This window comes from Anser cygnoides, chromosome 2 (assembly GCF_040182565.1).
Source record: "Anser cygnoides isolate HZ-2024a breed goose chromosome 2, Taihu_goose_T2T_genome, whole genome shotgun sequence".
Lineage (NCBI taxonomy): Eukaryota > Metazoa > Chordata > Aves > Anseriformes > Anatidae > Anser > Anser cygnoides.
The window spans coordinates 129,063,066-129,078,480 of record NC_089874.1 but is presented as its reverse complement, the minus strand read 5'-3'; the positions used below and the strand labels follow the sequence as shown (position 1 = coordinate 129,078,480).

General features: G+C 38.3%; 1 protein-coding gene across 20 annotated transcripts in view; it reads left to right on the top strand.

Annotated features, from left to right (window-relative positions):
• Nucleotides 1–12,016, top strand: part of EYA1 (EYA transcriptional coactivator and phosphatase 1) — a 164,422-nt gene extending 152,406 nt beyond the window's left edge. For 17 of the 20 annotated variants that reach the window (XM_048077011.2, XM_048077020.2, XM_048077017.2 and 14 more), the window contains 2 exons: nt 1,535–1,635; nt 9,764–12,016. In XM_048077011.2, the coding sequence (XP_047932968.1) occupies nt 1,535–1,635; nt 9,764–9,844 (182 nt within the window). In that variant the 3' untranslated portion in view covers nt 9,845–12,016. The other 3 variants (XM_066993087.1, XM_066993085.1, XM_066993083.1) reach the window with 2 other exon arrangements.
• The last annotated feature ends 3,399 nt before the right edge of the window (nt 12,017–15,415 follow it).

Below are 15,415 nucleotides of genomic sequence, written 5' to 3'. Positions count from 1 at the left end.
AGCAAGAATGTTTTGTTGCGGAATGTAATTATTTAAGTTCATTCATACTGACTGTAATAAGCTTCAGCCAGGCAAATGTTTATTTCTGTTTTGTGGTTCAATATAAAAGATGTTATTATGAGCATGTAGAGGTACATGGTACCAGATGGCAATGGTGCTTGTAGTTTTTAACATGATTATGACGTATCTGTTCTGTCTCAGATTCCCTCAAAATTGTGGGCTACATGAAAACATTTTTAATGTGTTCTTAAGTATCTATAATACAGGAAGCTCAAATGGCCAAGAAAAAAATGGTGGGTTATTTTTGTTTGGTTTTGTTTTTTTAAAAAACTTGGTTGAGAATTCTGTATAGAAATTAGATAGCAGTGCCCTAAAAGATTTAAAACCAATTCCTGGATAGAAATGTAACTGTACCTGTCTGTAGAATCCTTAAGGTGAATTAGAACATTGAATTATAATACTTTAAATACACATTTTAATTACAACTTAGTAGTAAATATTCACTTATAACTTTAAGAACACAGGATGGCAGGTACTTTTGGAATACTGCGTCCAGTCACTGACTGTCACAGAAAATCATGAGATTTTTGTAACATGACACAACTCATAATTTTCAAGAATGTTTTACCTAGTTAGTGTTGCAGGTTTTTTATGCCTAGTGCTACTGTTAAAGTGTGTCAGTGAGTGGTTTGGTTTCTATTGTCCTGTAGCTGAAATAACTATTTTGAAAATTACAATTCTTCCTGTCAGTTGCTCTAGACACCCAGTAGACAGACAGGTAAGCATGCATTATGACCAGACTGAAGGGATCTTTCAGAATGGGAGAATTTAAGAAAACTTGACCGTAAGCATTCACTTACGTTCTGGCTTCCCAGTATCGGTACCTTGTATGTACAGAATTGGGATCATTTCCCTAGGTCTATGCAGTGAAGTAATGAGCCAAGTTAATGGATCCCACTGTAGGATCAAGGACCTTACCCATGTATTGGATTACAGGCCTTTAAATCCAAATCTTTTTGGCAACCTCCTGCGTCAGGATACTACTGTTCCAGGAGCTGTGATTAATCTTGTCACAGGTTGCAGAGAAAAAGCTAGAATTTCTACTCAGATTCAATCAATTTACTCTGTTGAGGAATCTGGCTGTACACAGCTGGTAGAGAGTTCTCCTGGTGGGGAAATCCCCTCCGAAACCTGTCTCAGATTAGTGCAGGAGACAAGAAAGGTGATATTGCAGACCTCTGGTATGCTACATCTACCATGTCGTGTGCATTTAAGGACCTTTCAGGGCAGATTTGAATGCTGCCTGTCAGCTGCTCTGGCAGAAGCAAAGCTTCAGTGGGCTTTGGAGCACCAGGAGAGGTGCCATCCTGCAGGAGAGGCTCTTCTCCCTTCTCTCGCAGTAGTTGCAATTATGTATTCAAAGTTTTGGGGGGTCCAAGCTAAAGTAGTAGCAGGTGATTTCATGATATCCCATGACCACCTATCCTGAATAGTCTGTTTTGTTTTTTGGTTTTGTTTTGTTTTTTTCTTCCAGGAAAGGAAAGTTGTTTTGAGCGAATAATTCAGAGATTTGGAAGGAAAGTAGTGTATGTGGTTATAGGGGATGGTGTTGAAGAAGAACAAGGCGCAAAGAAGGTAATGGCTCTTTTTCAAGATTTCAGGGGTCTGAAAGTAAAACCATCCTTTTGTTAGATATGGAACAGTGTATACTGGCATTTGATTTTTGTATCTTTGCTTTATGAATTATAACATTTTGATCATATCTAGTAGATAGTTGCATAAAACTGTAGATAATGATGTGTCCTGCTGTTCTCCAAAAGACACATTATGCTAGCTATGTATGTTTGGTGTATTTCAAAAAGGAGCCAGAAAATGGGTCCTGGCTTCTGTGCCAAGAACTAATAGTTCTGTTTTCATTGGCATCCCAAAATACCACATCGGATGTTATGAATATAAGCAAAAAATGGTGATTCTTACTGATCAAAAGCAGTGTGCTATTTGACCGTATGAAATACATATGTCACACCTTGAATAGGTATGTAGGGCTGGAGTACTTACACATAAATTTCAGTTTTCTTGTGGGTCCATAATTTCAACTCAGTATTCAGGTAAATACTCGTGGCTTGTCCTGCATTCATAACCTCAGTTAACTGAGCAGAGGATACTATTTGCATGTGTATTTATTATTTTTTTTCTTTCCTCTGGGAGAAAGGGAAAAAATCATATTTTTTTTCCCCAGTGTGGAGTAAGCTCCTTAAAGAGCAATACTTCCTGCTGGCAAATAATAAGCAGTATTCCTAGCCTCACTCTTTTATCAAAGAGAAGCAGATATGGAGTCTTCGCTTGAAGGAATGAGGCATAATTTTGACTATTGGAACAATAGGAGAAAGAATATGAAAATGGGCATTTTGATTATTGCTTCCTTTTACAGGTAAATTGCTTTTACACAACTTCTCTTTTACCACAAAAAATTTCTGTGATACTTCTATATCTGTTTCCACTGTAACTTTCTAAATTGGCAGAGTAAAACAAATTAGCGTAGATGGCATTTTACCAGATGCACCAATGACTGGTTTTGCTTCATGAAATCTGGTTTTTGTGCCCCTGGAGCATTTCAGGCAGGTTCCCGGCTTGTCCCGGCACTTTGCAGAGCATCAGTTTCATATATCCCTTTGGCGGACGGACGGGAACAGTTTGCTCCTTTCTCCTTCAGAAATGCCTTTCATCTTTGCAGAGAAATGTTTTCCCGCTGTAAATGATTACATTTTAAAAGCTGCATTTAAGATCAGTAGAAAAAAAAATCTTCTTTGTTCCTTTTCTGTTGCTCGGTGAAATAGTGTTGTATATGATAATGGCAGGAGTAGTCCTTTTTGGTAACATTATCTAATTCACTGCTTTTTTCAACAGGAAACATGATTCAGAAAAGCATAAGAAAAAGCCTTTCCAGTTGCTAAGAGGTGTAGCAGCATAGAAAGTTCCTTTGTGCCATTGCTTCTGTATATTCTTTCTTGGTGGAAGGAATTTTCAGATTTAAAGTATGTTAGATGCTCTGGATTAAATTATCTCCTACAGCAATGCCAGAGAAGTCAATAAGTGTACCAGCAGCCCAGCCTTTCTGCAGAAACTATTAATTTGATTAAGGGAAATGCTTCTTTGATTTTTGTCCTGCTCCACCTAAAAACAATTCACCATTGCAAGTTGTGACAGCAGGGTTTGCCCTCGGATGCTTCAAGAGAAAGAGCCACATAGTGCCTTGCTGTACTGGAAGCTGCTCCCAACTCAGATGATGCCTTATTGATTATCCGTTCCTCAGATTTTTTTTAGCATTATAAGGAGGAGTAAGCATGGGAACGCACCCTAGATTATGCTTAAGGTTAAGACATATGCCCTGCCTAATGAATAAATGGTATTGCTGTATTAGAAAATTGTAAAAGCCTAGATCTTCTCCAGCGGGTGTGGAAAGAAACCAGGATCTACCCCTACAGAAAGTGTGAAGCCCATCAACCCAAACTGACGTGACTGTCTCCATTACCTTTCTTATCCCCCTCACACTGTAGGGGCTTCCTTTCCATCAGCATATTGGATTTTGAGATATTCTCAAGGCAGGGACAGATTTTATGTTATTCCTTTGTACTGTGCTTTGCTGAAAGGCTTTGGCCTGTGGGGAAGCCCTTAGTGTATGTGCATTTCTTTACATAGGACACAGACAGTACATCCTTCTTTAATGTTTGAATAGCCCTTCACTGATTACTCTAGTGAGTATTTTTAAGTGAGCATATAAATTCAAATCTATTTCATATGAAAGGTTTTTATTCCGAGTCTTTAGTGAAAAGAGCTGAACTTCAAGCTTAGGAGGTGATAAAGATAAGGTTTTTTATTAAAAATAATTTACCAATAATTTAGTCAATTGCTTAATCATGAAACAAGGTTTTTCATTTTAGTCCTTTATTTAATCTAAATCTTGAGTCAATACAATGAAAGAAAGGAAAAAAATCTTTTTTCTATTGCTTTTATTGTAAAAATTCAATAATACATACTTTTTAATACAGGTGAAAAGGTCATTGCTGTTTTGAAAAAAAAATTTGGGACAGACATTTTTAGTAAATTGCCTCCTTTGATCGATGAAAATAAATACAACACACTGAGGAAACCGCATACTCTTACACTTCATGCAGCATGGGACAAGCCATGGTATCAACACCTTGGCTGAGCTGTCACTTCCTGCAAAATATTTTATAAGACAATTAAAATCCTCAGGACGTTTGCATTACAGGCTGAGGAGAAATCGTACCCTTCTGGATCAGTTCAGCAAGCAGTCAGGGCAGCTGTAGCTCCAGGGTTCACGTGGAGGTTGCTACCTTTGGATCTGCTTCCCCAGGAGAAGAGGGAGAGGAGGGAAGAGAGAAGAGGGGGGAGAGGCAAGGGGTGCACGGGGATGGGTACAGTGTGGGGACATGTGCCTGCAGCAAGCCCAGGCATGGGGCTGCCTTCTTGCCCTGCGTACATCTGCATGCCACTGCAGTGACATAAGTTTCTAGGTTTCTCTGCCAGAGACTCTGTTGTCTTGTTTGTTGTTGGGTTTTTTTGTTGTTGTTTGTTTTGTTTTTGTTTTTCCTTTTCCCTTTTTTTTGAGCTCTTCTTTTGCATTTGCATTTAGAGACACAGTTGGGAAGTATCCATAAGGCAGAAAAAAGTCCTGCATTTTCCTACTTAGGAGAATCCTCCAAAGGGTTTCTCATTTGCCAGATGAGACAAAGGAGGAGGATCGCTCCATGGAGGAGCTGGATTTTAAATCAGGTGATTTGGGAGAGCCTAGGCAAATCAGTTTCTCCCTTTGTCTCTGAAATGGTTGCACTGCTTTGGAGGGAAATTGAGAGGAAAAATCATAAATCTTCATGGAGCAATAAATAGAATATAAATGGGTATCCAATCTGCCACTGCTTTAAAGCTTGCAGTCACACTGTGCTGCTCAGGTTTGGGGTAGGAAGCAAAGACGACTGCTTAGCAAAATCTGGCAGAAACACAACAAAAATACTGTTAAAGATGACAGAAACTTATGAGTTTTCTATTCAAATGTGTCACAAATCTCAGGAGTAAGGTTTTTTTAGAAATATGTATTCATTTCAGGGAAGGAGGATAGTCTGCACTTTTCAGTATTGCCATCAAAAAATGTCTTTGGTTTGTGCATGTGTTGAATAGAAACACTTTCATTTATTTGGTTGAATAAAATAGTTGAAGATTGGTTCTTTTAGTAAATATATGCTGAAAAATAATACTGTTTCTATTTCAGAAATGAATTACCTTAATATGTTTAGGTCATTGAATAATTTTATAAATATTAGATTTACTAAATTAATAATCTAATTTTTCATGCTTTTACCAAATTAACACAAAGTCAAGCTTTCACCACCACATTTCATTTCAAAATTTCATTAAAACAGTCATAAATGAATTTATTATCAAGTATCATATATTATTAAATATCTTCAAAATGATTCATGCCTTTTAGTAGAAAAAAGCTTCATATTTACTTGGAAGATACTGAAATAGTAAACAAAATCCTTGTTTTACTACCAGTCTAGTCATATGTTCCTCCAATAAGCAATAAGAAAAGCTTTCTCATAGTTTCATTAGCATCCAGTTACACTGCTTGTTTATTAGTGGTTAGCATTTGTCGTCCATTCTCGCGCAGTAGTAAATGAGATATTAGCATTTTTTCATGCGCCCAGAATAGAAGACACGTGTTGTGCATGACATTTGTGGTAAGTGTTGGCAGAGAGGGCTTTCTGAAGGCAATATGTAGTAAATATATATCCAAAGAAACTCTTGTCTGCTCATTTAGTAAGAAAAAATGGGCCTCTGCCTCATGGCTGTGTTGCCACTGTTGACAATAGTTGTAGATATGTGGGGCATGGTAATACAGGAATAATGTGCAAGGTTTTGTATGACCATTCTGTTCCTTCAAGCATTTTTCTTTTGTACAGTCATTTGTTTTCTTAGATAAGGTGAAAATTATTGTATATACCTAGTAAACACTCATGCATATATATAGACACATATGTGTACGAGACTGCATATACACACACAGGCACATGCATATAGCTATATATAGATCTGTATCACGTTTGTTTCCCCTCCTCTTAGCTAGAAGTCTTAGAAGTCTGTGCTGTAGGGTCAAACTGATAGAGATCTGAATCAGCCACATTCGACCCATGCACGGAGCGCCCATGCAGATTCCAGTCCCCGTGCAGCCGCTGCGTTCCTAGCGTGTTTCATTTCTTGGGAGTGTACTGCCGGTCCTTTGACCTATATGCAGGAGAACTGAAAATAATTATAATCCTGAGATTTACACAACCTCTTTGTTTTCACGGGACTCTCCAGGCTCTCATTCCACACCTCACTCTTATAACTGAATGGTATAAATGGAGGTATACTCCTTTCACAGACAGACATAAATAAAGCAGAGGACACTAAAGTGAATTTCGAACTTGCAAAGATATAGCCAAAATAATGACCACTTAAAGTTTTGGTTTAAAATCTGACCATAAACAGCTGAGGGTAATCGAAAACTCAATATTGCATATGGGCATCTTAGCAAGAATCGCTGTGATTTGATTTAGCAGAAACTAAACCTTCTGTTAAAACAATCAGGATCTTTAACTGCCCTAGAAGCCTGGTGTGTGTACACTCTGTGATGCTGAGGTTGTTACTAGGGAAGCAGTATAATGCTGGAGCTGCATGAGGTGGGAGCTGGAAGCCAAGAATTTATTACTACAATTCTCCCTATTCATTAGTTTGCTGTATGACCTTGGAGGGCTTCCATGTCATTGACTCTTGGCTTCTGCATAGACACTATTCAAAGGCAGATGTCCACCAAACCCCTCACCGCACGACAGCTTTGGTATGCAATTTACGCTCCTCTGACCCAGTGGCTGAGGCAGAACTGGTGCCAAGCCAACAGCGAGACCTGGGAGACCAGGTACATGCTGCCTCGCAGCTCGTGAGAGGAGAGGGAAACTGCAGCCGTGCAAGAAAGGGAGGCGGCACTGCTGAGTGCCCCCAGTCTGCAAACACGGCTCAGATCAGCTGCAAACACAAACCTGTACCTGTTTGTCCTTGATGTAATGCCCCTATCAGATGTTACAAGTTCTGCCAGGAGGTTCTTGCAGCCTCTTGCAGTGATAGATAGACAGAAGCTTTTGGAGATCCTGGAGAACAGCATGATGAGGAATTTTTATTTCTCTTTGCTATTGTTCATTCACTTCCTGAGCATGATGCAATAAATGAATCCTTAGGAAAGATTTGAGTTGGAAAGCAGTGGTGCCTGACCTGACAGTGAAGAGGACAGACTGTCTGTGTGGTGTAACAGGAAAGACACTGGGAGCTGTAACTCAATGAGCTAATTGCATCTAGTTTCTGTTACTGGTGGAGCATAGAAGCAACTCAATAGAAGTCTAGATTGAAGATGCTGAAATAGTAGATGTCATGGTTAATGCTTCCTTCTTAAGGAGAGAAGTAATGTGTAAAAGTGTTTTGAAAATAATCTAAACATTTGTTCCAACATCTCACTTGTCTCTGAATTATTATCCCCCCCCCCCAAACAGCTGTGGCTCACTTATTTATCTTCAAGCTGAGACTTAGTCAGTTCTTTCTTAAGTCTTTGTGACAATCCAGAGTAAAACAAAGTAGAAGAGGAACTGTTCCAGTGGTGCCTTCTTGTCAGTCATTTTATTTTCTTCCTGAAGAAATTTCTTTATTGTAAAAGCAAACTCTGCATGAGGACATATGTTTACACATCCCTATTACATTTTATTCCAGATCATGAGTGTCATACTAAAGCAGATCGTCCTCTTCACTATCCTTTGACTAACATCCCGGAGGTTTTTTTGGGGAAAAAAAAAATTTGATTTCTTTTGGGCAGAACTAAACAAGAGGTGCTCACCAAATGCTCTCCAGCTGTTAGTGGGCATTTTTTCCATGGTAGAAAACTAGAGTTATTCTGAAATAAAAACCTTGAAACATGGACACTGGGTGCTCAGCCCCACATCCATCACTCTGCAGTCCCTCCTATTATGCAATTCTACTTGCTAATACTTGTCCTTAATTTGGTGCATGCTTTCCAGATTCCTTAGAGTGCTCCTTTGCTGGTCATACACCATTCTTTAGCAAAGCCTTGCTGATTAATATTAATTAATCCAGCATTATCTCCTCCGTCTTTCACAAAAGAAACCGATGATTACTCCTTAGCAGTTGCCACTTGATTTCAGAGAGACTTGCCAATACTCACTTAATTAGGTTTAAGAATCTCTGCTTTATTCCATAAATTGAACCCAATTCATCATCACATTGATATCTGGATTGAAGCATTATCCTCCTAAAAATAATTCGTGTTTATATAGTGACAGATGTTTACCTGAGCTCTAAAGACAAATTTATCATAAGCTCTGTGCTAAGGTGTTTGATTGATGGGGCAGGTTTAGAGCAAATGTGCAGGGTTCACATTAAACATGCACCTGGAAAGAGAGGGTTTCACATCGTGCTTTTATGTTGTTTTCAAAGTTGTTCTCTATTCAAAATTTGAGGATGAAGACCTGAATTAAAGGGGGAGGTCAGCAGAGAAGCGATGATCAGAAGAGATGGAGTTTTGCTGCTGATTTAAATAGAATTTGGAATTTCCTCAGGAACTGCTGAGGGAGGATGAAGAAAACTTTTCTGAGAAACTGTCAATAAAGTGCCTGGGGATCTCAGAAGCTATTGTGATAGTAAATTGCTTGTGGTTTGCCTCCTAAAGATGCTGGACACAAGCTGACCCAATGAAATGGTGAATATGGCCATGTGCAACCTTAAGAATATTGTTGCATTGAAACTATTTTCCCATGGGATTGATAGAAATTTTCCTGAAGAAAGCTGATGGTTATCTTTTTTTTTTTTTGTTATTATTTATTTATGCAAAAGTTCTTGCTGACAGTATAATCCTTGTTTTACAGTTTAAAGATAATAAGTATTCTTAATCAGATTTTTAACCTTCATGGATGAGGTAATGTGTGCTTTTTTCTGGTATTTGTTTTTGGTTTCTTCAGGTTCTTTGCGAACATAGTTGTGCTCCAGACTGAGATCTTATTACAGTTAATAGGAAAAAAATATGTATTTATTTTTAAATTGTCCCATATGGAAAATATGTTTTAAGATCAGTGCTAACAAAGAATGATGTTGTACAAACCACCGGGATAAAATTCCCTTCAAAGTGATGTGAGCAACATATGAACTATTCTGAATCATCTTCTGCTATGTTCATAACTCACCTGCCAGGGATAGTTTCCCAAAGAATAAATATGTTTTGATAGTAAATATTACTATCACTTCCTTTCTTTCTTTTTTTTTTTTTTGATGAAGTCCTGTTCCCTTCCTCGAATTACCCACCTGCTTCATGTATAGAATAGTTTTCCTATTTTTTTTCCTAGAAACAGCATTTTCTTCTGCAATATATGGTAATTTGATTTTCTTAAAAAGAAATGAGAAATCCCTCCCTTCCTTAAGATCTCATGACATTGTTATTCGTGTTGGCAAATAGATGTGCTATTATTGATAATTTATGCTGGGGGATCAGAGAAACCAGAGATAAATGTGAAAGGCTTGGGGGTTTAAGAACTCTGACTCTTGCTTTTTCCTTGCTGTGTTACCTTATTCATGCAAAAGACAATGGGTGGGTCTAAATACCAGAATGCTTTGGGTTATTTTTACATGTTGTCTGTGCTGTTCACAGCATGCTATGCCATTTTGGAGGATCTCGAGCCACTCTGACCTTATGGCCCTTCACCATGCCTTGGAACTGGAGTACTTGTAGCAGCTCAGCAGCACTTTGAAACCCCAGAGCCTCCTTCTGCCCATGGACGGTATGCCTGTGTCTTGTGTCAGCATTGGACTACAGAACTTTGTGATTTCAACATGTTGACGTACAGCTGCAATTGGTCTTAACCCTTGCCCTTTCAGTAAATGGAGGAGCATGTCTCTTTCTTCAGAACAGCTGTTGACTCTGGTACTGCAAGTCCAACGAAAATAAGCCATGCGAATGTTTTAACAACTCATCTTTACCGTATTTGCTACCAAAAAGAAATGGAAAAGGGAAAAAAAAAAAAGAAAAAAAAAAAAAAAAGGAAATAAAAGGTTCGTACCTGTGAAGAAAAAAAGGACCTGCAAGTGCTTTGTTGTTTTTAGACTCTTCAATGTGACACACACCGTTTCTTCAACACAGCGAACTTGATTGCACAATGAAGACTGAGATTTTTCAAAATACCAGTGGAGTAATTTTCTTGTAAAGAAGGTTTACTTTTTGGTTTCTCATACCCAGGGTACTCTGTACATCTTTACTTATTTATGAACAGACTATATTTTGACATCATATAACTGAGGATATGTATAATAGGAATAAAGGCTATTATAAGCCTTTGCCTTATGGTACAGCAACTACTTTTGATTTTAGCACATTACAGAGTAGTTTAAAATATGTCTAATTTAAACAAATAGGTACATCACTGAGACAATCATGTACAGGAAGAATTTTTTGTGTAAATTTGTAATAATGAATGATTCTTTTACATATTGTTAAGGTAAATGCTATTGAAAGATAGTAATGCCTTGTTGGTAAAGAATGAGGCCACATGTGCACAAACTGTTGTGCAGTGCCTTATCAATGCGTTGGTTATAAATATGTAGATAATGGATTTTTTTAGATAAATTTGTCAAGACCAAAAGCATGGATGTCAAGTGTCAATAGGAATTGGGTTTTGTTCTTTTCAGCTACTTCTCTACCTTTTTCCTCACTCACCTACTCTGATTATGAAAAGATCAATTTCGTTTACCCCACTAAGGAAATATACATAATACACAACCAAAGAGGAATGCATTGCTGTCTTCTGTTTCCTCTTTTAATGTCAACATATTAACCCTTTTTTAGAGTATTGAAAAATGAATTAACAGATTCATTCCATAAAGAAATATAGAGAGAACACAAATATATTTTAAGACATGACTTAAACTGGCATCTAGGTACCAAATAGTTTTTGTCTTGTCCAAAAATAAAGGAAATTATCATCATCGTTATTTTTAGAAATTAGAAATGGGAATATTTTGGAGAAATTGAACAAGGATACTCATATACATTTAAGTTTTTTAATCCTCTTCCACCAGGAGTCAGATTTTCCTAAGATATAACATCCATTGCCGGCAATGGAAATACTGAAATACTTATTGCCAAGGAGTTAAAATTTGCTTTTCTCTATATCCACTTATAGGACAAACCTAGACTGTGTCTGTCTGTGACTTGTGACTTTTCTAATCTTGAAGGCCATGAGCTACTTGGTCAGATAAACTGTCAGTCTGACTTTTTGGCTTGAATTGTACCAATTCCCTTTGCCTGATTTGAATCTCTTCATTTAAAAAAAAAAAAAAAAAAAAAAAAAAAAAGCATCAGCTTTGTTGGTTCATTCTCCAGCTTTTCTTCTTGTTTTCTTTTGCTAAAAACACCAGCCTTGAAACAGCTACCTGCAAAGCTACAAAGCATCAATGTAGCTGCAAAGTAACACCCTTCTCTATTGGAGGAATCATATTGCTGCTAGAATTCAATGTTTGTGGATTGCTTTATTACCAACAAAGAGTTTTTTATCCTACCAAGACTTGCACATGTGCTTTACTTTACCCAGTATGAGTACTGGAATTCACACAGTACTCACATACATACATAAAGCACATTGTGGGTAGTTTTTAGAATTGAGACTATAATTAGCCTTTTTTTTTTCTTCAAGCAAATTAGACAGTGATGGGGAGTTGGTTGTATTTTTATTTTTTTTTGGTCTCTTTTCAATTTTTAGTCACCTGCGGACTGAAAAATAAAAGTTTATCTGGGCCTTATTGTACAAAAAGTGTGTTGTGTCCACAATTGTGTACAGAATTTTTCTTCATTAATTTTGTTTTAAATTAATAAAATTGATTTGTGAACATATTAAACAATCCTCTTGTATGCAAGTCTATGATATTTTTGCCCTCTAGGTTTGGAATGGGGAGACATCTCTCTTTTCTGTCCCAAGGCAAAAGTCGTTCACCTGGTTATGCCCTGCTGAGGTGTTAAATAGGATAACAATATTTGTTCCTAGCTTACAAAAGGCTCAGTTAGATGGGTTGTTTTGCTTATCAGGGGGAGCTAGAGAAGATCAGTGCAGAAATGGCTCTACAAATAGGAGTTGGTGCACAGCGTTCCAGAAACCTGTGTCTAAGTGACTTATAAAAAGTGCCTAAATGTCAGGTACTGTGGTGCCTCTGCTGGTTACCCCAGTGCAAACATGCCCTGAATGGATTAACTCCATCGTTCAGACATCTCACTCTGGGCTACGGCAAGTCTCCAAACCTCTGAGGATCTACAGGCCCAAGCATCTCTGGGAGTTAAAGATTTGCATTTGTCTTTTACAAGCATGGAGCAGGGTCACCCTTTAAATCAGGGAAGAAGTGGCAATGCCACCTTTTTAAAGCAGACCCATGTTGGTTTACCATAGACCAATGAAGTGTTGACTCAAGAGTGGGTTTGATTCTCTCTCTTAGTGATGGCGAGGGGTATGCCCATACTCACATCTAGCCTTCCACAAGTTCATGTGAATTAATGGCTTTTAGACTAATCTGCCCAAGAAAAACGGTATTCCTCCTGGTACTGCCATGCCACCTGCACAGAGATTAGTCAAGCTGAAGACTGCAGAAAAGTAAGTGAGCCAGAAGGTGAGTATGGCTGCGTTGAATGGAAAAGCAGGATCAGCCGGATCAGATACTGTGCTATCAACCATGTATGATTTTTTGCAATGGCTGGTGTAGAGCCCTCTCTGCTCCTCCAACCACAAGCCTTGAAAAGAAGCTTTCTGGACTAGTGAGATCCGAGTTTTGTTGCTGTATTATGGCATGGCTTCAAAGGAGAGAGGGACAGTGCTACAAGGTGGGAAGTGTGAGGCTTAGTTAAAAGTGAGTTTGTGTCTTCTCAGGGTAAAAGGGAATTAAGTCTGCAAAACCTCCTTTTTGAACTAATTGCCTGATTAAAACAGCAGTGACCAAAAGGAGTGCATTGCAGCCATTCCCAGCATGTTGTAGAATTAACTGATGTCTGACACGTTATCTGGGACACTTGATCCTACTGGTGTCTGAGGTGCTGGAATTGCCTGGCAAGTGAGGGCATTAGAAGATTTATGAGAAGAAATGTCTACTTTCCAGCTCCATTCTGGCTCTGTGAATAAGCTGGGAACCGAGACTGGATATATCTAAAGAGATCAGACAGCTAAATACAGGGAACTCCAACTCTGAAAACTGTAGTATCTGATAATTTGGGGTAAGGAACAGGATGACAGCTGCATTGCAGTGTCTAAGTCCCACGTTAGGTAACTTGAATTCTTTCTGTATCTGGCCTTTAGCATCTCCCTTGGTCCCATAGAAGAGGAAAATAGCCTGGGAAAGAAAAAAAAAAAAAAAAAAAGGTTATGGGCAACAAACTAGGCTGTGGTGTTATCAGTCTCCATGTTCCAAACACCTTTACTTTCTTGTATCTTCCACACTTTTTCCTTTCCTACAACAAATGTTTACTCGTGTTCTGCTGCAGTGTAGCTTTTTCTTTTGCTTATTGCAATATCTACAGTTCCACTGTGTGTCAAGGATTCAGTTAGTTCCACTATGCCACCAGGTGCCAGAATTTTATATGTAGGAAGCTGCTTACCCTTAGAAGGCTCAAGAAGGAGTTTTCTCTGTTACACAGAAGTTGAATTAATTCTTCTAAACAGTAGGATTTGGCACATTCTGGAACAAGAATACTGGCCGTAATTTCACGAGTTTTTGCAACTCACTTTTGCAGACCCTCTGGTATTTACCATCTCATGTGATTACCGGGTTAGAGGCATTTTGGAGACTGAAATCTCCTTGCCAGTTAGCCATGCTTTAGGAAGCCACCTCTAAAACAATCTCCTCTCTACAATGGACCAAATGCACTGCTCAGGCATGCTTCTACACTGATTGTGAAAATGCACTGCCTGTTCTGTTGAGGTTGTGTTGCGTTTGGTGCTTAGGCTGGTGGATGATCGCAATGTTTTAAAGACATCATCTTTCATCATTACTTCTGATCTCAGATTAATCTTAAACCAAGAACATGAAATTCCAAGTGTTGCTTAGCTCCAAACATTTGCTTCCAAAACTGTCAGGCCTGTAGCTGAACACTACTTGACAATACTGATGGAGCCTGCGTAGCCTAAATATTCTACATTGTGAATCAGCTCCTTTGATACATGAATAAACATACTCATATTAAAAAATGTTGCCTCGAGTCTCTCATTTATTTTAAACTTTTCCATATTAAAATGATTACATGTACAGGACGCGATGTTTTTGAAGCAAAAGAAGCCAGATGCAATATATTATTCTGCTGTAATCCATTAAAAGATTAAGTTTACAGTGGCAAGTCACAATTACAGCTTTACAAACCTTTGCTTACAAAACTTTGATGATGAAATTGAGCTTTTCGTTTATATTTCTATCCTTTTCCTTTAAAACTGACAGCCCAACAAATGAAAGCAAAACCAAAGCCAAGACCAATTGAGTAACTGCTTCTATATATTTGGCACCACCATGGAAGTTGGATGCTTAAATTCTGTCTACAACTTTTCAATGCAGCATCAATGGTTCTTGGAATTAGTCTACTCAAAAAGGCAGCTAAATGCCCTCTGAAGTTGGTGGCTTTCTTTTCTGAGCCAGTCAGCAGTCCGAAAATTAATTATTTTTTAAGGAATGTCACATGAAGACACTATTTAAATCTTTAAAAATAATAATAATAATAAAGGGATTTATGTAGAGTGGAAGAGCATCATGTTATGTAGTTAACATATAAGCTCGTTGTCTGCTTTTCAGAACATGTCAGTACTGCTTGAAGTTTCCATTTCTTAGTTTTCACTGACAGCAATGTTCAGCTGCAATAGCTTTAGCTCTAAGAATGGAATGCATCAGAATCATTAGAGCTTTGTAACTTCGAGGTAGGGCCAAGAAAGTGAAATTAATAATAGCAATTATTGTGTGTCTCTCATGTCTGAAAATCACGCTTAGCAATCAGTACCTTTGCCCCAAAAATGCAAACCAATAAATTGTTAGAAATTCTCCTTTGCATTTTCCTTCAAATTCCTGCTTCTCTCCATTACATGGTTCTTGAATTCTGCCCTGCAATGTGAGCAGAGGACAAGTGTCAAGAGACATGTTGCTTTGTGTCACACGAGAGGCCCAGTCCTGCCCCAACCGTCCCCTGTTCTTTGTCAATGACAAGACTGCACAAGTGCCACTTACGGTCTTCTCCTTTTAGCCAGGGACTGGCTAAGACCTTCCAGCTGCCTCATGCAGGCAATGGGCTAGA